This window comes from Labrus bergylta, chromosome 4 (assembly GCF_963930695.1).
Source record: "Labrus bergylta chromosome 4, fLabBer1.1, whole genome shotgun sequence".
NCBI classification, from domain to species: Eukaryota; Metazoa; Chordata; class Actinopteri; order Labriformes; family Labridae; genus Labrus; species Labrus bergylta.
Genome location: NC_089198.1, coordinates 3536641 through 3561819, shown reverse-complemented (window position 1 = coordinate 3561819; position 25179 = coordinate 3536641). Strand labels below are relative to the sequence as shown.

General features: G+C 40.3%; 2 protein-coding genes across 2 annotated transcripts; both read left to right on the top strand.

The window, feature by feature from the left end:
* The first annotated feature begins 218 nt into the window (after positions 1-218).
* LOC110000886 (uncharacterized) lies at positions 219-7529 on the top strand. Its single transcript, XM_020656256.3, has 2 exons — positions 219-1999; positions 4919-7529. The coding sequence occupies exons 1-2, from the start codon at positions 329-331 to the stop codon at positions 6671-6673; spliced, it is 3426 nt and encodes a 1141-aa protein (XP_020511912.2). The 5' UTR covers positions 219-328; the 3' UTR covers positions 6674-7529.
* A 236-nt stretch (positions 7530-7765) lies between these two features.
* On the top strand, positions 7766-24407 carry tmem71 (transmembrane protein 71). Its single transcript, XM_020656259.3, has 11 exons — positions 7766-7983; positions 10924-11008; positions 12566-12627; positions 13789-13834; positions 14348-14557; positions 14932-15203; positions 16135-16329; positions 17318-17384; positions 17780-17841; positions 18147-18196; positions 18278-24407. Exons 3-11 carry the CDS (start codon positions 12597-12599, stop codon positions 18299-18301), a joined length of 957 nt encoding a protein of 318 aa, XP_020511915.1. The 5' UTR covers positions 7766-7983; positions 10924-11008; positions 12566-12596; the 3' UTR covers positions 18302-24407.
* The last annotated feature ends 772 nt before the right edge of the window (positions 24408-25179 follow it).

The window sequence follows — 25179 nt, the reverse complement described above, 5'->3', positions numbered from 1 at the left end:
GGAGCCATGGACAGAAGAGAGGAGCATGGTGCTGCTTTTAACCTGGGCTTCTTTGTCAATGAGGAAACAAAGTTGAATTCATCAGCGCTGCTCCTCTTCCTGGAATGAATCTTAATTCGATCGCCCCTCCCTCTTCTTCTTCCCGCTCGAAAAAACACTGTCTCTTGTACTTCCTGGTTCCTTCCCCTTTCTCAACAGTTTGGAGATGGTTGTAACCAATCAGAGCTGCACATTCTCTGCACAGCCGCATGTTTTGTAGATCAGAGGTGAAACTAGTCTCAGTTTTGAGGAAGTGAAAGTCAAGCAGTCGTTGTTACTGAGAGGAGAAATGGCGCAGCGAGGAAACCAACTGGACCAAGAGAGATTCTGCTGTTCCATCTGTCTGGATCTACTGAAGCATCCGGTGACTACTTCCTGTGGACACAGCTACTGCAAGAAGTGTATTAAGAGACACTGGGATATAGAGGATGAGAAAAGAGTCTACAGCAGCTGCCCTCAGTGCAGACAGGTCTTCACACGGAGGCCTGTCCTGAAGAAAAACACCATGTTAGCAGATTTAGTGGAGGAGCTGAAGAAGACTGGACTCCAAGCTGCTCCTGCTGATCACTGCTATGCTGGACCTCAAGATGTGGCCTGTGATGTCTGCACCGGGAGAAAACTGAAAGCCTGTAAGTCCTGTCTGCAGTGTCTGGCCTCTTACTGTGAGAAACACCTCCAGCCTCATTTTCAAGCAGCTCCATTAAAGATACACAAGCTGGTGGAGCCCTCCAAGAAGCTCCAGGAGAACGTCTGCTCTCGTCATGATGAGGTAATGAAGATATTTTGTCGTTCTGATCAGCAGCCTATCTGTTATCTGTGTTTAATGGACAAACACAAAGGTCATGACACAGTCTCAGCTGCAGAAGAAAGGAGCAAGAAGCAGAGAGAGCTTGAGGTGAGTCGACAAAACATCCAGCAGAGAATCAAGTACAGAGAGAAAGATGTGAAGCTGCTCCAACAGGAGGTGGAGGCTATCAATGGCTCTGCTGATAAAACTGTGTGGCACAGTGAGAAGATCTTCACTGAGCTGATCCGTCTCATGGAGAAAAGACGTTCTGATGTGAAGCATCAGGTCAGATCCCAGCAGCAAACTAAAGTGAGTCGAGTCAGAGAGCTTCAGGAGAAGCTGGAGCAGGAGATCACTGAGCTGAAGAGGAGAGACGCTGAGATGACGAAGCTGTCACACACACAGGACCACCACCAGTTTCTACACAACTACCCCTCACTGTCACCACTCAGTGAATCTACACACTCATCCAGCATCAAGATCCGTCCTCTGAGGCTGTTTGAGGATGTAACAGCGGCTGTGTCAGAGGTCAGAGATAAACTACAGGACGTCCTGAGAGAGAAGGGGACAAACATCTCACAGACAGTGACTGAAGTGGATGTTTTACTGCCAAAACCAGAGCCCAAGACCAGAGCTGAGTTCTTAAAATATTCATGTGATATCACACTGGATCTAAACACAGCACATACACGGCTGTTATTATCTGATGGGAACAGAAAAGTAACAGTAATGAGACAACATCAATCTTATTCTAGTCCCCCAGACAGATTCACTGATTATAAACAGGTCCTGAGTAAAGAGAGTCTGATTGGTCGTTGTTACTGGGAGGTGGAGTGGAGAGGAGGAGTTCATGTAGCAGTCGCATACAAGAATATCAGCAGAGCAGGGAGCTTAAATAAATGTTTGTTTGGATACAACGACAAATCTTGGGCGTTCGATTGTTCCAACAACAGTTATAACTTTATGAACAACAATGTCAAGACTCGTGTCTCAGGTCCTCGGTCCTCCAGAGTAGGAGTGTACCTGGATCACAGAGCAGGTATTCTGTCCTTCTACAGCATCTCTAAAACCATGACTCTCCTCCACAGAGTCCAGACCACATTCACTCAGCCTCTACATGCTGGACTCAGGGTTTATGGTTTTGGATCCACTGCTGAGTTGTGTAAACTGAAATAGACTTTCAGGGACAGAGGCTTCAAGTCTGTGTTTAAACTCTTAAACTTATTTAGTCTTCATGTTTGTAGCGGAGAGCTCATTGTTGTCTCTCACTGCACACAGATCACCTGTCAACCAAACATTAGGGGCGGTACTTCGAAGTCTAAATATCTATCGTTGGGTTTTGAGGGGTTTTTTTTTAAGATGGAGCTCCTTCCTGTGTCTGTTTAGCAGTGGAGGCTATCTCTACTCATGATGATGTTTGTTCAGCAGAACACTGTTTTTCTTTTTTTTAATGAATCCCTCATTGTAATTTCTTTGTAGTTGAAATCAAACTTTTTGTATTTCAGGGTAAAATAGTTCATTCAATCCAAACTACTTCTTCTCTTCTTTTTGAGATATATGTTGTTGCTGCACTTTGTGTAAAAGAAACCTCTGATCAGATTGACTGTGATTAGTTTGTCAGACAGAATGATTAAAAAATTAAAGCAAACAAAAAAACAAAGACAAATCAAAAGAATTTGTACATTTCAAGCCATGTTTCAAAATAAGGCAACTAACAAATATCAAAGTGAGATGAGACCATTATTGTTTGAGATATTTCTACTCACTAGTGAAAATGTAATACTTTAACTGATACATGTACATTTTGAATGCAAGCATTGAAACACAACTTATTAAATAACTAAATATGAACGTCATTCTTGTAATCTGTACAGAGGAATAATGTAAATAGTCCTTCCACATTCTTCAAATCAATTAACAAAAAAAATGGTTAACATATGAACCTAAATGATTTCATGCTGACAATATTATCATGCTGACAATATTCTCATTATGAATGGGGGGAGGGGCAAAGAAGAGAATTGAAATTGATGTTGCCTACCTGTCCCACAATATACAGAGATGGAACAAGAAACAAATATTGATACCTTTAAATGTAAACTGAAAAATATATCTATTCAGTCTAGCTATTGTGAATGGTTTTGTAATTTTCATCATTATTGGTGTGAATTAGTCTATTTTTAAATGAATTCATCTTTGTATCATGTTTAGCCACATTGTTGTTTTTCTTGTTTTTCAATAACTTTAAAACACGTTGAATTGTATAAAAGTGTGTTATATGAATAAAGCTTGATTGATTGATTGATTGATTGAAGAACATGGTCCATGTAAGTTAGGCAAACGGGAACATGGTCTCCCTTAGGCAGATTAATAAAAAATAAAAAATAAAAAAAAGGAAATCCAAGGTAAAGTGGCTCATTAAGAGAGGGGTGGCAGCAGAGGGTTTATCAAGATAGAGGGAAAGTACATTTTAGGAAAAAGCCTGTTTGTAAGCTAAATGTCCTCATAAACCAACTGTCCCCACAAACCACCTGTATCTGTTCTTAAAGAGAGCCGAAGAGAAGAAGGGCTCATGATGGGGGGAGGGGCCAAGAAGAGAATCTTCCATTATGTACAGAGGCATTATGTCACTGAGCTGCTGCCGCCAAGGAGCATGGGATGGCAACATAGATTCTGTGTGTAAACATTACAAGATCTGGGGCTTTTTAAAAAACATTTTGACATGACATGTTACTAAAGGTCACATATTCTCCTCCTTTTCAACAAGTTAAAAGTCTCAGAGCTCCCTAAAACATGTCTGAGAAGTTTTTTGTTCTAAATCCACTCTGATTCTGTATTCGATCATGCCTATAAACCCCTGTATTTAAGCCCTGCTCAGAAAAGGCTGTTTCGGTGTTTGTACCTTTAAATATGAAAATGAGCTGTGTCTGACCACGCCCCCTCTCTGGAAGGGCTCGGGTGTACTCGGTGCTTTCTCGCTCCATGTCCTATTGTTTAAGGGGAGAAGGCAGACTCAGAGGGCAGCACAAACACCTAGCTGTGGGAGTGTCACCCACCTGGGGGAGGGGTTACTGCCCTTTGTGATGTCATGAAGGGAAAATCTCCAAACAGCCTGTTTGAGCACACATTTTCTGAAAAGTGGAGCAGGCACAAGACAGAGAGGATGGACTTTTCTCATCATTGAGGGGTTTGTTGACGAAATAAGCACACATAATAGTGTTTGAAAAACATGTTGAAGTGTATTTTGCACAATATATGACCTTTAACATTAATCTACATGGGTAAAACTTTTCATGCAACATAGATTTAAATGCCTCTGTAAATAGGCAGGAATTTATAATATATTGTAAATATATATATTTAAAACAAATGCTCTTTTGGGGTGGACCATTGATAACGTATTATGTATCAAGGAGGTAAACACTTGACCAACCTTTTCAATAATTTGTGAGTAGTTTGCATGTGTCCCTGAATGTGTTTTATTTGGCACCAAGGGGCTTAATGCTACAGGGTCCATTTTTGTTCAGATAGACATATTGTAGGAGGCATGTTTAGGAGTAGGAAGTGTAAGACACAAATTGTTCCAGCAGGTGTCACCTTTGCGTTTAGGTGATACTCTTTATAGCAATTGGAAAAAAGACAAGCTACAGGTTTCTTATGAGATTCTTAAGGAAAACTGGTGTAGATATCAGAAAGCTGTCGAAGCTCAAACGAATAAAAAAACTTTTCTGATGTTATTGTGAATAGGTCTCATAAACACTGTGTTCTTTTTAGTTCTATTAACAGTATTCTTAATATCCCCCAATCCTCCTGTCTTGAAGCTTACTCTGAAACCTGTGAATCTTTCATACACTTTTTGACCAATCTATTATTGTCACCTGCTCTGCTGTTTTTACACAGTTTGAACCAGCGCTACTCCTCTTCCTGGAATGAATCTTACTTCGATCAACCCTCCCTCTTCCTGCTCTCAAACACAGCCAGCTGCACTCTGTCTCTGGTACTTCCTGGTTCCCTCTCCATTAGATCTACAGTTTCAGGATGGGTGTAACCAACTAGAGCTGCACATTCTCTGCACAGCCGCATGTTTTGTAGATCAGAGGTGAAACTAGTCTCAGCTATGAGGAAGTGAAACTCAAGCATTCGTTGTTACTGAGAGGAGAAATGGCTCAGCGAGGAAATCAACTGGACCAGGAGAAATTCTGCTGTTCCATCTGTCTGGAACTCCTGAAGGATCCGGTGACTACTACCTGTGGACACACCTACTGCATGAAGTGTATTAAAAGCCACTGGGATACAGAGGATGAGAAGAGAGTCTACAGCTGCCCTCAGTGCAGAGAGGACTTCATACCAAGACCTGTAGTGAGGAAAAACACCATGTTAGCAGATTTAGTGGAGGAGCTGAAGAAGACTGAACTCCAAGCTGCTCCTGCTGATCACTGCTATGCTGGATCTGAAGATGTGGCCTGTGATGTTTGCACTGGGAGAAAACTGAAAGCCTGTAAGTCCTGTCTGCAGTGTCTGGCTTCTTACTGTGAGAAACACCTCCAGCCTCATTTTGAAGTACCTCCATTAAAGAAACACAAGCTGGTGGAGCCCTCCAAGAAGCTCCAGGAGAACGTTTGCTCTCATCATGATGAGGTGATGAAGATATTCTGTCGTACTGATCAGCAGTCTATCTGTAATCTCTGTTTAATGGACAAACACAAAGGTCATGACACAGTCTCAGTTGCAGCAGAAAGGAGCGAGAGGCAGAGAGAGCTGGAGGTGAGTCAACAAAACATCCAGCAGAGAATCCAGGACAGAGAGAAAGATGTGAAGCTGCTTCAACAAGAGGTGGATGCTATCAATGGCTCCGCTGATAAAACAGTGGGGAACAGTGAGAAGATCTTCACTGAGCTGATGCGTCTCATGAAGAAAAGACGCTCTGATGTGAAGCAGCAGGTCAGATCCCAGCAGCAAACTGAAGTGAGTCGAGTCAGAGAGCTTCAGGAGAAGCTGGAGCAGGAGATCACTGAGCTGAAGAGGAGAGACGCTGAGATGAAGAAGCTCTCACACACAGAAGATCACAACCAGTTTCTACACGACTACCCCTCACTGTCACCACTCAGTGAATCTACAGACTCATCCAGCATCAAGATCCGTCCTCTGAGGTACTTTGAGGATGTGACAGCGGCTGTGTCAGAAATCAAAGATAAATTACAGGACGTGGCGAGAGAGAACTGGAGAAACATCTCACAGACAGTGACTGAAGTGGATGTTTTACTGTCAGAACCAGAGCCGAAGTCCAGAGCTGAGTTCTTAAAATATTCATGTGACATCACACTGGATCCAAATACAACATACTCACAACTTTTATTATCTGATGGGAACAGAAAAGTAACATATATGAGAGAACAACAGTTTTATTCTAGTCACCCAGACAGATTCACTAATTGTTGGCAGGTCCTGAGTAAAGAGAGTCTGATTGGTCGTTGTTACTGGGAGGTGGAGTGGAGAGGAGTAGTTTCTGTAGCAGTCGCATACAAGAATATCAGCAGAGCAGGGAGCTCAGATGAATGTTTGTTTGGACTCAATGACAAATCCTGGGCGTTAGATTGTTACAACAAGAGTTATGACTTCTGGTACAACAAATTCGGCACTGATGTCTCAGGTCCTCAGTCCTCCAGAGTAGGAGTGTACCTGGATCACAGAGCAGGTATTCTGTCCTTCTACAACATCTCTGAAACCATGACTCTCCTCCACAGAGTCCAGACCACATTCACTCAGCCTCTACATGCTGGACTCGGGTTTTATAAATTTGTTTTTTTTTCTTCTAAAGGCACTGCTGAGTTGTGTAAACTGAAATAGACAGAAGTCATTTCAGGGACAGAGGCTTCAAGTCTGTGTTTAAACTCTTAAACTTATTTAGTCTTATTGTTTGTAGCTGAGAGCTCATTGTTGTTTCTCACTGCACACAGATCACCTGTCAATCAAACATTAGGGGCGGTACTTTGACATCTAAATTTCTGTTGTCGTGTTTTAAGGCTGTTGTTTTTTTTAAGTTGGAGCTCCTTCCTGCGTCTGTTTAGCTATGGAGGCTATCTCTGCTCATGATGAAGTTTGTTCACCTGACCTGACGTGAAGATTTAAATGTGTGTGTGCTCTGAGTGTTTGTTTGATAGTTGAATATAATCAGATCAAAGAGGAAGGAGAAATATTTTCATGTTTTACAGGATTTTTCATGTTTTACAGGATTAGTGAAAATACTGAATATTATTGTTCTGCCTTATCTGTTCTCTAGTTAAAGAAAAATGAAGAAAATGATACAGAGAAAGAACCATTTGGTGTTTTAAATGGATGTTTAATCTAAAGTTTGATCTGATATTTCAGTGTACATGATTTTTTTTTAAAGCACAAAAAAAGATCTTCCAAACTTTATTCAGTCATTTATTTGAATGAGAGAGCTCAAGTCTGAACTCAGAAGAAGAGGTATTTAAAACAACAACAAAGACAAATCAATAGAATAAATTTAAATCTGTCAAAGGTTCAACTTGTGAGAAAGACAATTTGTACATTTCCAACCATTTTTCAAAATAAAATGACGAACAAATATCAAAGTGAGCTGAGACCATTATTGTGTGAGATATTGCTACTCACTATTTACAATTCATAAATTAAACTGATCCATGCAAGCATTGAACTTATTAAATGATGTAAAGATATATATTGATATGCAATCATTCATTTAATTTATATTTATTTATCAATACAAAACATACATTGTGTTTATTTGACATTAAAAATATTTAGAATATTGATATCGAATAATTATAACCACACATAATATAACTACTTCAACGTCGTTTTAAAACTACTCTTGGAAATAACACTACGCACGCTTTTACTTTGAAAAGCAGTGAGCGGAAACAGCGTGTTTAGCGTGTTACTCTGACAGCCGCTGGTGTTTCCGGTGTGTGGGTGGGGCTCCTGTGACAGCTGCAGACTGTCTGAGTGTGTTTTTTTTATCGTCCTGAAGGAAGAACAGCGAGGTTTTAAAAAAAGTAAAGTCAGGAGGAAAACTGACGAGATGAAAAGTTTGATGGCTTCACGGTTTTAAATTCACTTCCGGCTGAAAAGCACAAACAAACCCTGAGGAGGTGAAACAATCCGACGATCCGGTGAGTTCAGTTCTGTCCGTTATTCTTTCTTTGTCTGGATTTATCACAAAACATTTAAATATAAAAACGAGCACTTTGTTGTTGTTTTTAGCATTTTAGACATTTTTTTAACCATCGCAAAACGTTCTGATTTCCTGTTATTGGTGCAGAAAATGTAAAATAACTTCACTTTTTAAGAATGCATGTTCATTAAATCCCCCATACGATAAATAAAAGAATCCCTTAGCTAATGTACCAAAATAAAAACCATAATTTAACACTGTGACACATGCAGGACTCACTTTATTGTGAAAAACATTTTCTTTAAAACTCATTTTAAGGCTTAACTTTAAAACAAGGTGTGATATTAACAATGTGGTACTGACATCAACATAGGGTAACCCTACTTTGAAGGATTTAATGAATACCGATGATAATGTAAAAATATATAGAAGTTAAAGATGAAAATATTATGTTTTATTTGACATTTTTTCTTCGTGTATCTGCAGAGTTAAAGAAGAGAATTGTTTTCTTCCAGCCCACAGCAGTGTAATATATAAATACAGATGTAGGCCTATTTATTTAATAACTGTGTAATGCTGTCAATGCAAAAAAATTAAAGGAGCAACAATCTTTAACTTTAAATACTAATAAAGCTGTTAAAGTAGATTTAATGGCAGTTAAACAACATTACAGGTAATCCTGTGTGTGTGTGTGTGTGTGTGTGTGTGTGTGTGTGTGTGTGTGTGTGTGTGTGTGTGTGTGTGTGTGTGTGTGTGTGTGTGTGTGTGTGTGTCTGATGGTGATGGGGAAATGGTTTGATCCATCTCTGTGTTTCCTGCTACGCATTTTCCTCCAGCATCAGCAGCTCCAGCAGAGACAGGGCTGCTGCTGCTGCAAGGCATGCTGGGAGAAAAAAAAAAAACAGGGTTGGAAGAGTCCATATGAGACATAAAAAGGGGGGGGGGGGGTTAATTGAATGAATGGACCCTCACTCATATTGAAGAGAGACGGAGACACTGGAGTTACAGACATTTTTAAAAAACAACAAACAGAAGTGAAGCAGGAGGAGGAGTTTCATTCTTTATATTTTGTGGTCGATACATTTAAATGATTTGATTGTTTTTTTTTTTAAATCATCATATAAACCATATTGGTTTTTCCTTTCTCACCACGTAATTCAAATATGTGACGACCATGCATGCAGAGATTCAAACCTTAACATGAGATCTGGGGACGGGCATTTTCAGTGACTTCAGCATCCGAGAGCCTTTGAAGCTTTGACGCATATAAAGACTTTAAGGAGTAATTATGACGGCGCTGCTGTCATATTTACTCTTGTGTAACATGACATGATACAATGCAATAGTGCATAGAAGAATACAGAAATAAAGACATCAGAAACAAACATCACAAAAATCCCCCTAACAACCAAAATCCCCCTTCCTCCTCCTGTTTCCTGTTCTGAAACAAGAGTCTCTGTCCGGAGGCTCGACTAGAAGACCTGATCTTGAATTCTCAGCACATTTCCTCCTCTCTGTGTTTGCTCTATAAAGGAACACAAAGCTCTGGGTTCTTTGCCCGTTTGTCATTTTCAGACAAACGCATTGAAGAGGAACTTGTGTTTGCGGGCATGTTATCCGTAAATACAGAGGTTTATTTTTACACTCCGGACACAGAGGCACAAAAAGTGGCCGCCATCCGTGCAAAATAGTTGTGCTTCTTGTTTAAATAGGAGATCTTTAAGGAGAGATGTTGAATGTTTTAAATCCCAGTTTCCATCTTTTAAAGGAAGAATGTGCAACTTTTTTCTTACTGATCCAGTAGATGTCGCTCTTGAGCTCCAGCATGCAACCAAAACAAACTGCTGTTAGGCCACGCCCCCTCCATGCTGAAGCCTCCGCTCTCCTGCAGAGACACACCTCCGACCTCCCTCCCCATCGCTGTCACACGGGAAGTTTAGCGCAAGCGGCGGGCAAAATTGGTCTCTGTCTCGTAGCTGCAGTCACCTGTGTCCTGCATTGTTGTGTTAGCATGCTAATGTTAGCGCTCTTTAGTTAGCTCGTAGCTTCACATTGTTGTGTTAGCATGCTAATGTTAGCGCTCTTTAGTTAGCTCGTAGCTTCACATTTCATGTAAACTGACACAGAATGAGCGTGATCTAAAAACTCTTACTAACATCCAAATAATCAGTGAGTATGTTCTTCTTCTTCTCTCTAGTTCTTGACTAAAACAGCTTTTCTACACAAGGGGAGGAGCCGGCCGTCCCGTCCATGTAAACACGGCTCTGACAACAACACAGCCAGCGGGACTCGAGCTTCTCCCTCATTGTAGACAGTCAGGACTCAGAGACACATTTACACAGGACAGACTTTATGATTTATTTATCTGTAACATGTCGCTCATTCTTCCTGTGAGTGTGTCGTGGTGTGACATTCTGACGTGCTCACATCAGCTCGCCCTGACAATACAGGGAAAATTTAAAAAGGGTGCTGGTTACAAATTTTGGTTCACACCTCGAAAAGTTTTCAGAAAGTTTTCAGGAGTTTTGGGCATTTGTGAAAGCGCCGACATGTCACATGCACAAGCTGTTACTCTCTTTTCCAGAGATGTGATTGGTCAGTGTAAGAGCAGTTTTTCATTTAATTCCACGAGGTAGGCCCCCGCAGCGACTGCTGGTCGCCGTGGCGATCTCTCCAGGCTAAAAGTGAAGCAGCGTCATGATGCAAACAGGAGTCGGACACAAAGACAGCTGCTAATCTGTGCTCTGTGCTCCTGATGTCTCACCGTCCTCATGAAGCCACAGGGAACAACATGTGAGCTCACCGCTGCAGGAACTCAAAGCCTCCTTCAGCCGCTGTCTGAGTTCCTGCTGGCGCACACGGAGTTAACAGGAAACATGAGCTCAGAGTCACAACCCTTTTGTTTTTCTTCTCTTCTTCTGTTTTTTTTTTTTCTCAGGCCGCTGAGGATGTGAGAAAACCACAACACGAAAACACTTCACCCACCGCTGAAGACGACGTCTGAGCAGGAAAAAGTTTTAACTGTGAGTTTTTTAAAAACTTAAATACTCCCGCTAATTATTCTGCCCTCTGATCCGCGTGGAGTAGAGCGATGTAAAGCCCGGAGAGTCTTAATGCAGTTAATGCAGGGAGGGCTCTGATCAGCTCTGCAGGGATTACCAGAAGTGTCTGAGGTTTGTTAAGTTAACGGAGAGTCGATCAGCAGGGAGGACGAAGTCTCTGCTTCTCCCTCCTCTACTTTTTTTAACAGTCAAAAAAAAAATCAAAATTATGAGTTGAATCCTTCTCATGTGTTTTCTGTTAAACTATCCAACCTCTGAGTAACCAGAATATCAGAGAAGCTACTCTTTATTTTCTGAGTATCGGTTTGTTGCCTTGAAGACAGAGGTCGGCTGACCGTTTGGTAATCCCTAATCTGTTGCCTCGCATCATTTTACTGATGGAGTTAGGGGGCCATCGGGGGTCGCTATGTTTTTGCCTGCTGTCAGGTTTTCCCTTTTGGAAGTATCAATTGTGAGTTTGTGAGAAGTGTAGTATTTATTTTTCTTTATTACATTTTCCATATTTGTTAGAGGTGGGAACAAAAATTGATTTATGTAAAAATCAAGATTTTTCTCTTCTACAATTCACTTAGCAGACACTTTTATCCAAAGCGACGTACATCATAAAGTAGGTACAACACTAATCCATTCATACACCGCCACAGTAGCAGCAGGAGCAATGCGGGGTTAAGTGTCTTCCCGAGGACACATCGGACATGTTGCTCAGCTGGGAATCGAACCCTCGACCGAACCCCCCCTTCGGTCGAGAGGCGACGGCTCTACCAACTGAGCCACAGCCGCCACATCAGCCACAGCCGCCATCTAAGATTTAAAATTGATTCAAAACTTCCAAAAATTGATTTAAAAAAAACATGTTTGGGTTAATCAGGTTCTCCCTGCTAGGTGCTAATGCTAGCTCTTGAACTCAGTAGAACGCCAAATGGAGCAGAATCGTGACCCCAAGAATCGAATCGTGAGACACCTAAAGATTCCCAGCCCGGGTACTTGTATCAAGGTTTATTAAGATTCTGCTTTTATTTGGAAAGGACAGTGGATACAGTAGGAAATCTGGGGTAGAGAGAGAATGGGGTATGAATTGCGGGCCGCCCATTTGGAGGTCGATAGCCTCCCTACATGGGGCTCAACATAACCGCTAGGCCATCTTCTTCGCCCCTTTGTATTGATTTTTTTATTGTATTTCCAGGTTTACGTTCCGAATGCAAAACAAAAGCAGTCAAACTCAAACAATGGACGCCACAGAAACCTCCAGGCCTCTAGAGGGCGCTTTTTAAGTAGACCTTATTTTTAGGAGATGTTTATTTACTTTGTTTGGGCTGCCGAGAGCATGAGATGTAAGGTTTGTGAACACTGTTTTAGACATATTTTCCAGATGTGTGGAGACAGTCTGGAGTGATTTAATGTAAACGTTCTTCTCATGGTGGATAGGTGCTCACTCTGCTGCTATTGGTCTTCTGACCGAGGAAAGAAAAGTGGGTGTGTTTCTCACTGCTGGTGTCGTGTTTCTGATGTGTTTCACAGATCGACAGAAGACCCTCGGCTGCAGACAAACATGTCTCTGTTCTTCTCCGGAGCCGTTACAAGTATGTCAGACATCACAAACACATCTTTTATCAGCACGTTTGTCAGCCTGTCTGATGCTAACGGATGCTAACGGATGCTTCTTGTTGGTTTGCTCTTTTTCTGGTGCCTGAGAGTTGGGCAAGTCTTATTAAAGATCGTCTCTGTGCAGCCCGATTAATCTGCAAACATTTGATGAGTCTGCAGGACGTGCAGCTTCGATTAAAAATCATCTCAAGTATGGAATTATGTCACAGCAAAGGCTTTAAATCTGAGAAAAACGTCCTCAAAAAGTCTTCAAATCCATATATCTTAAATATTAAGATAGAATTTGAACCGCACGCTGCAAACACTTTAGGATTGGATTGAATGATTATGTGTACAAAAACAAAAAACTGTGGGCCCTCTCTGTTCATCATTACCGAACATGTGTTAAAGACGGCAGGCAGCAGGGGCGAGTCTGGAGGGCATGGCCAGGAGTGGCATGGGCCCCCCCTTAAAATCTGATTGGCCACCCCAATCCTAAACTGTGATTGGCTATGCGATTTTTTTTTTGTAGTTTTCTTGACATATCGATGAAGCAAATTTATTTTTGTTTGCACTTAAAATTGGAAATAAAAACTTTGCACGTCTATTTCATAAGACGGGTGCATGGGGAAATGATGCACTCTGTCTAACTTGCAATGAACACTGCAAGTTAGTTTGCATGCACATTTGTAAGTCCTTTAAATTGGGACTTTCAGCATAAATCTTCTTTCTGTGTCATTAAAGAATTAAGCTAATGTTGCCATTATCTTGTGTTATAAAGTAGATATTATTGGTGAAGGTTGAAAGGGGTAAACAATTAATATTTTCTTCACATCACACTTCAGGCTACCCCTGCACAAGTCAGTGTTCCAGTTGGGCCTGTCCAAATAATCTGGACACGCCCCTGCCAATGAGCTCCCGTCACATTCCTACAGAGTGTTTATCAGCGTTACATCACCTCCTCTCAGCAGAGTAAATTTACTCAAGTGGTTTCCCAGGCTGACCTGAGGAATGCTCTCCGCTCTTCAAGCTGATACGAGTCAAGTCGTCTTTATTTTGAAACAAAAGTCACCGAGCTACTCCAGAGGACACACACATTGTTTCTTAACTGAGTGTAAATATATCGTAAATGATCTTTTCTGATATCTTGTGTTCAGGTTCACCCATAAAGCGAAGGCTTCGCTCCAATCAGTCCTGTCAGAGGTAAAAAAAAACTTCAACTTCTTTCTCTTTGTTTCTGCTTTTGCTGATTTACAGTAACACAATTATGAATCATTCATTCCAATGAAGAAAGATGAAATGCTTTTGTTTGGCTGTGAGCAGGGGCGTGTCCAGGGGGGGTGGCCAGGACCCCCCTTGAGCATCTTATTGGCCACCCCAAAATCCTACAATCATGATTACTTATTTGCCTTGTCAGAGCAAGAAATGTTAAAATCCAATATTCAAGATGTTATTTACAGGTCAGCTTAGAACATTTCCTTGTTGTTACTTTAAATGTCAGATATTACTTTAAACAAGTCTCAGATTTTTTTTTACTTGTAATTATGGTTTTGTGTAATTTTGTATTTGTGTGAGGGACTACAGATTGAAATTAGCCTGAACTCGTATTGTTGAATTTTGACCTGACACCCCCCCTGTAGTATCTTCACAGCTGAGGTGACTGGCTTCATACTCGTCTACCACACACTGACCGGTTGAAATCTGTGTCTCCCTCAGCCTCGACACGTCCCTCCTCTCTCCTGACTCCTCCTATGTCTTTCACTCGTCCATGGAGGGCGGGGATCCGTGCTCCTGCCGCCGCTCGCCACGCCTCCTCACCAATGGATACTACAGCGTCACGGAGGACAGCTTCTCCTGGGACGACCAGGGCAACGTGTCTCTGTCTCCCTGCAAGAGCAACGTGTCCTACAAGGAGAACCTGGTCAGGTCAGTGCAGGTTTTAGAATATAAACTTTATATAAACCGGAGTCTAAAGGGATCTTGTGGACTTAAACTCTCAGGCCTGTTTATGGCTGCTGGTTGAAACAATCTACTGCAGCAATGCACAATGCACATCTTTTTTGTATAATTTAGTCGGCCACAGACTTTGGGCCAGAGTTGTAAAATACAACAATCGTCCTCTAAGGCACTTATGAATTGTTTCTTAATTTGAGATCGAGAGGCTACATCTCCTTTTTTACGTACAGTTTATGGGTTCAACACTGAAAAGGCGGCAGAAATGTATTGATATAGCAAAATTAGCATAATTATCAGGAGGAGATGAGACGTCAGGATCTTATTTTGTCGATTTTTCGTCGCAGGGTTTTCCGTCGCAGGCGGCGGCCTCGCAACTCACTGGTTCGCCTGCTGAGCGACGTGACAGAGAGCTGCCAGTCCTGGCTGGACGAGAAGGTCTTCAGAGGCGTGTTCGGGACAGGACACAACCAAAGTCAGAGCTGGGACCAAGAATTTGTCAAGGACCAGGACCTGGACTGGGCCAGGAGCAGTAAGGAGGGCCTGGCCCCACTGGACGAGTCGTCGTGGTCCAGATTAAACAGCACGGAGCTGGATGACAGCCGCAGTTTCACTTACGGTCAGTTTCAGTTAAGATGAGATGTTTCCAGATCTACCTCCACTCAAATCTCTCAAAGTTTTTAAGTGTTCTGGTTGCTGTTTTTAGAATATTTCATGTCCGAGTAGTATTGACCAATCACGTATCAGCAGGCTTTGGTGTATGCAGGAATAACAGTCAATATGGAGAGCAAAACCAAACATAATCAAACATAATGACATCCTGGCTCCCATCACAGATATCAGAGCAGCTAATGCTATATGTTGTAGTTTAAACATTTACACTTCAGTAAACAATCTATTTGAAGCTGTTTGCATCACAAACATTGATCCGTCCCCATTCAACAAACATTTTTAAAGTTTGTTTTTCAGGTTCATACTGCTGAAGTGATCTGGAGTGAAGCCTCTGTGTAACTTACTATTTACAGATAAACTGAGTCTCACCACAAAACTGAGTCTCACCACAAAACTGGTACCGTCACAGAAAACACCAAGAAGTTGGTCATGGCATCTATGAGGCATATATGGTCTTCAGATGATAGCCCATAGATTACAGATTTAAGAATAATAAGCTTCTTTTGTCTTTTTTCAACAGGGAAGTAAGTACTGCAAACAATCATTCCACAGGGCTATGGTACTTCACAATCAATATAAGTGGCTCAAGAATAGAGCCTTGTGGTACTCCTTAACTAATTGAATTCTGGAAGACTGAATCTAGAAAAGCTGCCAACATTAACACCGCTCTGCAGCACACTTATGTTACAGAGACATGATACCGTCAACAAGAATACATTGATGTCAAGTAGAAAATGTGATTTCATCCACAGGATAGCTTCCTCAGAAAATGAATATGAAACAGCAGCCTAAATAGGGCTTACTGTTATTGTTACAATCCTCTTAGAACAAAGCCCGAGTTATACTAAAGCGTTTGGATTTTTTCCTTTCTTTTACAGACCATACTGAGATCCCGCCCCCTCCTGACAAAGAATCCCCGCCCCAAAAGCTCCTCATCCAGGAGGAGATTTGTTCAGAGATCTGTCAATCAAAGGAGCGGTTCACTCAGTCACTGGGCGGCCTCTCTGAAGTCCCGCCTCCCTTGGCCTTCTACACCAACAGCTGCTGCTGCCAGGCCTCACCTGAGCACACAGGTGAGCGTTCTATGCATTTGTTTGTTTGTTTTCATGTTTTGATTGGCTTGTTGCTGTTTCAGGGTTTTTAAATTCTTTCATTTTAAATATTCAAAATAACAAGAGTACAAATGCACTTACGGCACTACAAAAGCAAATTTCAAAATAGCAAAATTTGGACATAAAACAGGTGGGTTGTATAAACATTCAGCCCGTACAGTTAAAGAGAGAAATGAGCTCTAGAGAGCAAAACTGTTTTTGTACCGATCTGTAAACTGAAACTGCAGCTGTAAAGTTGTACATTTTAACATGGGGCTCTATGGGGACTGACTCACTGCAGGAGACAGACTCTAGTGGACACTGGAGGAACTGCAGTTGTAAAGTTGTACATTTTAACATGGGGCTCTATGGGGACTGACTCACTGCAGGAGACAGACTCTAGTGGACACTGGAGGAACTGCAGTTGTAAAGTTGTACATTTTAACATGGGGCTCTATGGGGACTGACTCACTACAGGAGACAGACTCTAGTGGACACTGGAGGAACTGCAGTTGTAAAGTTGTACATTTTAACATGGGGCTCTATGGGGACTGACTCACTGCAGGAGACAGACTCTAGTGGACACTGGAGGACCTGCAGTTTCATTCATTCACCACATATAAAACAATGTTTTTTATTGGCTGAGAAATTAGTTATCTGATTGGTGTCATCAGGCTTCATTGATAAGAACATTTGAGTATCATACAATGGTGAACATTTTGTTAGTTTTATCATATTACATTTTTAACATTGGGCTCAATGGGGGCTGACTCACTGCAGAAGACAGACTCTAGTGGACACTGGAGGAACTGCAGGTTTGCAAAGATTTTTCTGCTACAGAATTCAGAGAGAGACCCTTATGCCCAAAGTTGGGGTTGTCTATCACAATGGAAATAACTTGTATTTAATTAATTTTATGGTTGTTTTGTCTGTTTTTTTTTAGATGTTTTTATGTGTATTTGTGTTTCAGGTTTGACGATGAAAGCCCTTCTCCTGTTCGTCTTCACCATCTTCATCTTCACTGCTTTATACTCTGGGTAAGATTTTTTTTTACCCTAAAGCAATATCCTTAAAATAAAATAGCCTAATTGATAAAGAAAGTTCTAGTGACTGATTTCTCCCAAAAAGTTATTGATTATTGGATTTTCCTATTCACTTCAATACAATACAATCCGAAACAACGACATGCTGTCGAGCTGACATTCAAAATCAGATGTATGACTGAAAAATCAGGTCCAAATCGGCCTGAAATCATAGTATCAGCCTGCCTTTAATCATTTTTCTAATGGTCTTGGACTTGGATATTGGTTTTGAAACTGGGATCTTTTGTTTGGATTTTAGCTCGTCACCACAGCAGGAACTCTTTTTCCATGTGTCGAAGTTTGATTCAATACTAAACTGTGCTTTATGTTTCTGCCTTTCTTCTCTTCAGATGTTTCCTTTGGAGCCTGATGGTTGCATCCACCGTGTTCATGATGATCACAACATTTATGGGTAAGGTTCACATGAATCAGGCTGAAACATTATTGTCGGTTGAAAGGGAGGTTTTTTTGTTTTAACCCAAAGATCTTCATTCATCACAACAAACAGAATTTGCTCAGTGTTTTCAGGAGGGGGGAAATTGACACTATTATCTTAAAGGGTGTAACCCGCCAAGTTTCCTTTTTGATAACCAGCTTTTTTAGTTTCTTGATCCATCTTGTTCATTGATGCAGCAAAGAAAGGTGTTCAGTTTGGTCTGTATCTGTGAGTCCTTTCATTTAGTTTTTTAACTTTTGTGATGATCCGATTTCTTCCAGTTCTGACAAAGTCGGGCCCGATGGGCGACTGGCGGAGGGCGAAGACGGAGGTGAGAACCATATCAGAGTAGTTGCGCTTCATTGTATAGACTTTAGTAATAAGAGTATCTAATGAATGTTTTTGTTTTCAGGATATCACATCAAGAAACGAGTGAAGAGAAGAGTCAGACGTCGGGGGGACGGCTTTTCAAAGTTTGTGATGTGAGACTGTAGGAGAAACAGAAAACGTCCGACGGGACGGAGTAGAAATATTTCATACTTCAATAACTGTTTGCATGTGAGTCGCAGCTAAAGGACCAAGTTACACTGAGCTCCGGAAGACTTTTTACAGCAACGCACGTTTCTGAATGCCAATCTTTATCTGATCATGTTTGAAAGGGCTGAAGTTCTTAAGTAGTTTTAACATAAAATGAAACTTTCAAATCAAAACAGCGGGAAGGTTCATCAGACTTCAGGACTAAAAGCTCACAGAGACTCTCAGATCTTAAAGTCACATTTCTCCTCACAGCTGCTCATGAGTGACATCGAGCCGATATAAGTTCATGTTCTCTCCGTGTTTAATGCCTGAAACACATAATTTTTTATGTCCGTCATGTGTGGACTTTCCCGGTGTGTAAACGAGACTGTGTGTTTCTGTTCAAGCTGAAGGAGCTCATTCACACGGGGAGTTACTGTAGTTTAGCAACTTTTAACAAATAGAGAAACATTTTTTATCACGTATAAAACCACCTGAATGTAGCTGATGTATTTTAAAAATATTGTAAATAAGGCTCCGTGTCCACCTGGCGTTTTTTCCAGGCAGACGTCCGTCATGTTTCTATGACAACAGTCTGTTGACAACGGTTGCTATATAAACGACACTGCTCCGTTACTTTTTACTGCATGTTTTATATTTGAGGTCGTGGAGGGTCATTGAGGTCGCGAGGAGAATGTGGGTACAAGACAAACATCCCCGTAAAACTTCATTTGGAAAAGAAAAGTGGCGTCAACAGCGCCTTTCTGAAAGGTTGAAAGATTTTCAACTTGAGTGCTCGAAGTGGCAGCACGAAAAAGGCGATTGCTCGGTAAAAAGGACGCTTGACGCTGTGCTTTTTCTCCGGGTTCCCGCCTGCTGCTGCAAACGCTCTCTACTCATTGAAAACAATTGATAAAAGACGCTGGCGCTCAGAAAAAAACCACCAGGTGGACACTGGGCCTGAGGGTTGTCAAGAGACCAGAACATGAAACTTTGATACGATACTGATTAAGTCAAACGATGTCGATACCATGGCAACAAAAATAGAAGTCCTAAGCCGCAGATGCTGGGTGTGTTCCTCGTTTTCAATGATAAAGATTTCAAACTCCTCAAAACGTTGCCAATGTATTCGTGCAATTTACACAGAGTGCAGGAGTTCGTTTGTTTCCTCTCGTACGCAGCTGTTTTCTAAAAAACATTACGAGAAACTATCCATTAAAATAACTGAGATTGTATCGTTTTAAATGACGTGGTATCGCTGAAAGTGTTTGGACAACCTAACAAAGTGAATCTCTTATTGTTGAAATGTGAGCTTGGCTGACTTTTGGGCTGCAAAAAAAGTGACTAAACCTGCAACTTCACTCGTCTGGAGAACAAATTCAGGTCAGAGCAAAACAAAAACAAAAGCCTCGTGAATTTAAAACAAGAGCTGTGATTTTTTTTTTAAGAAATACAAATGCACAAAAACTATGATTAAGTTTCTTTTTAATCCACCTGCAATTGTTACCTCGGGATATCAGTGCCATGTTTTTACCTGGGGAAACTACGGAAGGTAAATTAAAGAGTTTTACTCCGAGTACAATCGAAAAGGATGCATTCAAAGAAAACTAGGACATGTCATGTCGATCAAGCTACATTAGAGCTGTACGAGCACAGGATTTAATGGATCAAACTTTATTGAAAAACGTTTTTAGAATAAAACGTCCTTTAAAGGAAATTTATTCTGCCTATTTAAAGTCTTTCTGTGATTTTTCACACTTAAATGTAATATAAATCCAGTATCTCCTCTGAAAATAACTCTGTGAGTCATGACTGTCTACAATGGGTGTAACACCCGAGTCCCACTGTCTGTGATGTTTTCAGAGTTTTCAGAGTCCTATCTTCACTTTGTTTGTTGTCTGTACTAAACCTCTGAAAAGTTACACAGTTAAATGCTAAACGCCCTATTTTGTCGCTGCACTCACAACACTCTCAGTTGAAAGTAGTTAAACTTTTGGAACAGCGCCATGCTCGTCAGCGTCCCTTCTACCTCACCGACCAATCAGAATCAAGACGAGGCGGGATTTACAAGATTCGCTTTGTTGACAACAATGGCGGAGCTCGTCTTATCGAGGAATCAGTTTCCAGTAGAGCTGCTGCTGACGTCAGGACTCGTTTATATCGTCTTCATTTATTCTTTGTGATATTTCCTTGAGTTAAAGCAAATATTAAACTCACTTTACAGACATTACAGAGGGATGCAGAAGTTAACTAGTCACCTAGCAACAATGAGCGCTGCTGAGAAGCGCTCTGAAACGGAGGTTGTGAGCTCTCTGTGGACACAGGTTACCTGATCGACAGGTGGAGGGGCGGAGCCACATGATGTAATGATTAGTTTAAATAATCTGAACTCATTCTGATAAAGTCGTTAATCCGATAAAAACCTGATCAATAAATTTGAGCCTCACATCTTAGTATATTTTTAAACGTCAAAATAAAACCATCAGCAGCTCAAAAAGCCTCGAAGGAAATATTCATGTACGAACAGCTGATTGTTTAGGAGCTTAAAAATGACGTGAATCCAGATATTACTTTTCCTTGTGCAGCTTTAACTGTAGCGGGTAAATTAAGAGCATGAATCTCCTGTAGTTTAATGTGAAATGATCGTGTTGTAGTAAAACTCTTCAGTGTTTAAGTGCCTTTGTATCAACCAGCAGTGCAGAAACACGGAATAATCCAGGGACACGTTTGATTCAAAGCTAACGTGCTGCTGAAACAGGAAACGGCTCCAGTGTTTTATAACGTTAATATAAATCATATAAAACTGTTAAATCAGACCGGATGGAGTTACATATTTTTTAATTTGATCATAGATCTGCAAGAAGAAAAACTACAATGCAGTATGAGGGGATAAGAGAATAAAAGCATAACAATAGGCTTGTATTAGCTGGTATTTTATTTTGAAGGATAATTTCAGAAGAGCAGCCACCTGCTCGTGCCAGATTAACAAACTGAATACTTAAATTTCCCCCGTTTACGACGTAACTCTAAATATCACAGCGTTTTCACAGAAGATTATGACTAAATTATTGTGATATTGCGACTTTATTCACAAAAATATTACGACTTTTTTCTCTTAAGACTTTATTTTACAATCTATGTCAAAATTATGACTTTGTTCTTTTACGACTGTATTCCCCTAATATCTGACTTTATTTTACCTATTTTGACGATCTTTTTTCATCATAAAATAATGACTGTTCTGTTTTTTTAATTTAATTAATTTAATTGTTTTTTTTTATTTTACGACTTTGACTTTGTCCCCTTATGATTTTATATATATATTAATATATATATATATATTAATATAATTCCCAAAATATTACGATACAAATTTATCTCAACATTATTCTTGAAGTATTAACCCTTTGTTTGCGTTGTATTGCAACGTAATCTTCAAGCATTACAACTTTATTACTACAAATTATTCTTGAAATATTTTAATTTTATTCTCAAAATATTTAAGACTTTATTCTCTTAATGTTATGACTCCATTCTCTGAATCTTTTTGTTCTTATATGTAGAGCTCGACCGATAATTTGGCCGGCCGATATTAGCATATCCAGTGACTATCGGAGTCTTCTAATTTTATCTCAGATATGTTCCGATATTACTCGATTTATTCACCAGTCAAACAGCATTTAATTTGAGTTTCATTGTGTTACACTAGCAGTTCTCTTTCACCAGCAGAGGGCGCTATATGGATTACAACAAGCATCATCACTCTCCAGAGTGTCGAGTGGTGATGCACGTACATGCTCAGTTACTTTCCAGCTGAGTGACCATCTCGTCTTCATTATGAATCTTTTCCACAAGTGTTTGATGACTGAGGGATCAACACAATCAAGGTGTAAATCTATATATTTATCTCTACAGATGAAACATAGATTTAAAAAAAGATATCGGGCGATATATCGGAATCAGATTCTTTTCTCCCTGATATCGGTATCGGCCCCAAAAATATAATATCGGTCGGGCCCTACTTGCATCATACTCTGTCATAGAAAACAGATCCAATGACTTCATATGGGATCTTCTTGAGGGATGAGGAATCTTCGATATGAGTTAAAATCAAGCAAAAACTAATTGTTAAAAAGTTTCAGGAATAATAAAAAACAGTCGTTTGTACTGATCAATCTGTCAGTCCTTTAAGAGGAAAGATAAAGAAATGTTTTTACCAGGAAGTTAAGAGAAGCTGGGGCTCATGTTAGATAATAAATAAGTACTGTACGACTTAATGAGGGTTTGAGTTTATAAAGTTTTATAAATCCAATCATGTTTGGGGCTCATACTTCGCCAAGAGAACCTTCTGGAGGAAGAGTTGAGTTGGCTCCGTTTTCACAGGTAGCTCAAATCAACTTTTTCTCCGAGACATTTAAATGTGTATTATTGTGGACTTTAACTAGCCGAGTGTTTAAAGGTCAAAGGTCAAACGTCACAGTGTGTGTACACGAGGAGTTTCTGAATCGTCTGCTCAGTGTTTTTTAGTCCCTTAGTGCCAAATATTTAGAAACGAGACAATTCAGGAAATGTTACAGTGACAATACTACGTCGATGAATTCTATATTCCTAATATTTAATAGAACAATGCACGACTTGTAACCTTGAATTTAAAGCTGCATTTATAAATATAATAAATGAAAAGGAGGTGCGAGAAGCCGTTTAGCCTTTTTTAGCTCCTAGTTTCTGTTTTTTTTAGGCAGAAAATAGGAGCCAAGTGATTATCTCAGGAGTCTGTGACCAAAAACAGAGCTGAATATTTTGAATTATATACAAGACATGGACGCAAACGCCCCTCCGATGGGATGTTCCAGGTAGCAAGCGAATGCAAAAACTGCTCCTCTGCCCTCTGGTGGCGTGGAGCGTTTTTTTAAGCGGCTTTAAATGATCAAAGTTAAAAGACTTTTATGAGGTGGAATTATATTGAATTAACCGCAATACGTTTAATATGAACATATAGATAAGCTCTTCTTGTGTGTTTGTGATGTCATAAAAAGTTGTACAAGTTGTTGTACATTGTTGGATTTTGACTGCACAGGTTTTCCTAAGGTGGAAATGTGACGGCACTTATTACAGCTCTTATTTTTTATTTTATTACACTGTACTGTATTAAAGTCGTTTAAAGGAAGAATGTGCGACATGTTCCACATAAATGTTGTTGTCAGAGCCGTGTTTACATGGACGGGACGGCCGGCTCCTCCCCTTGTGTATAAAAGCTGTTTTAGTCAAGAACTAGAGAGAAGAAGAAGAACATACTCACTGATTATTTGGATGTTAGTAAGAGTTTTTAGATCACGCTCATTCTGTGTCAGTTTACATGAAATGTGAAGCTACGAGCTAACTAAAGAGCGCTAACATTAGCATGCTAACACAACAATGTGAAGCTACGTGCTAACATTAGCATGCTAACACAACAATGCAGGACACAGGCAAAGGACCGTTTTGTCCCCCGCTTGTGCTAAACTCCTTCAAGTGAACGTGAGTGGAGAGGGGTTGGAGGTGTGACACTGGAGGAGAGCGGAGGCTTCAGGATGGAGGAGGCGTGGCCAAACAGTTTGTTTTGGTTTCATGCTGGAGCTCAAGGGCGACATCTGCTGGATCAAAAAGTCACACATTCTTCCTTCAAAGATGTATTTGCTCTGAAGACTGTAGAAAAAATTACATCCTTAAACGAAGCGCAAACTTTATTTTATTGGATGAAATAAGAAACATGATCGCTGACCCCAGATGAACAAATTAACTCTTCACAACTCTCTGAGTGTTGACCACTACACTGAGATCAATCAGATGCCCAAAAATTATTTAGTAAATGAGATTATGCATGTTTGCCAATTCCGGCATTTTAAGGCTGCTGCGTTTATGGTTGATGTTTTTTACAGTGTTTGACAAAATGTCAGATATTTTGCAGATTCTGTGAAGATGTTTTTGCTCTATTGGAAGTTTAATGTTATGTGTGAACATCCATTAAACTCTCTTTATAAGACAAACTGTGTTTATTTTCTCTGGTTCCAAGTTTCTCTAGAATAAATCAAAATCAGAAAACAGAAGCTGCTGACCGAAGACGAAACAAACTCTGGTTTAAGCTCAAGGAACGACGAAAGACATCAAATTACACATGAAAAGATTATGATTAAATCCTGTAGAAACCGACCTAAAGATAATAATGCATGTGAATCCAACAAAACAAGAATAAAGGAAGGTGTAAGGTCCATTTTCAACTCACAATTCGGTTTTCTTTGTAGCAGTTCAGGCTTGGTTTGAGGGGAAGAGGAACTTTCGGTTTAATTGTCTTAAAAACAATCAGCCACCCAGAGTATTTAAGAATAATTAGTTTTGTAGATTATCCATGTGATTACAATTTTAATTTTAATTTTCAATGTTTTGACACATGATCCCTTTGTACGTTTTCTTTTTCAAAATCTTAAAACACACAAATTTCCTAAAACTGTTCAAATAAAATCCCCAGCACATGAACCTCAGACTCTACCTTGTTAGTAACCAAGCGTCGTCTTGTTTGATCTTCTTAGTCCAGTGGTTCTCAAACTATGGCACCACCGGTGGTATGCGGGCTCCCTGTGGTGGTACGCAAAGGAATCTCCACAATATTAAAAAAACAAAAAAACATAATGGTGGTACTTCGAGAGCCAAATATTTTCAGAGGTGGTACGCAGTCTCAAAAGTTTGAGAACCACTGTCTTAGTCAGTACGTTTACATGCACAGTTAAAGTGGAGATACAGAATCAGCTCGTCTTATTGGAC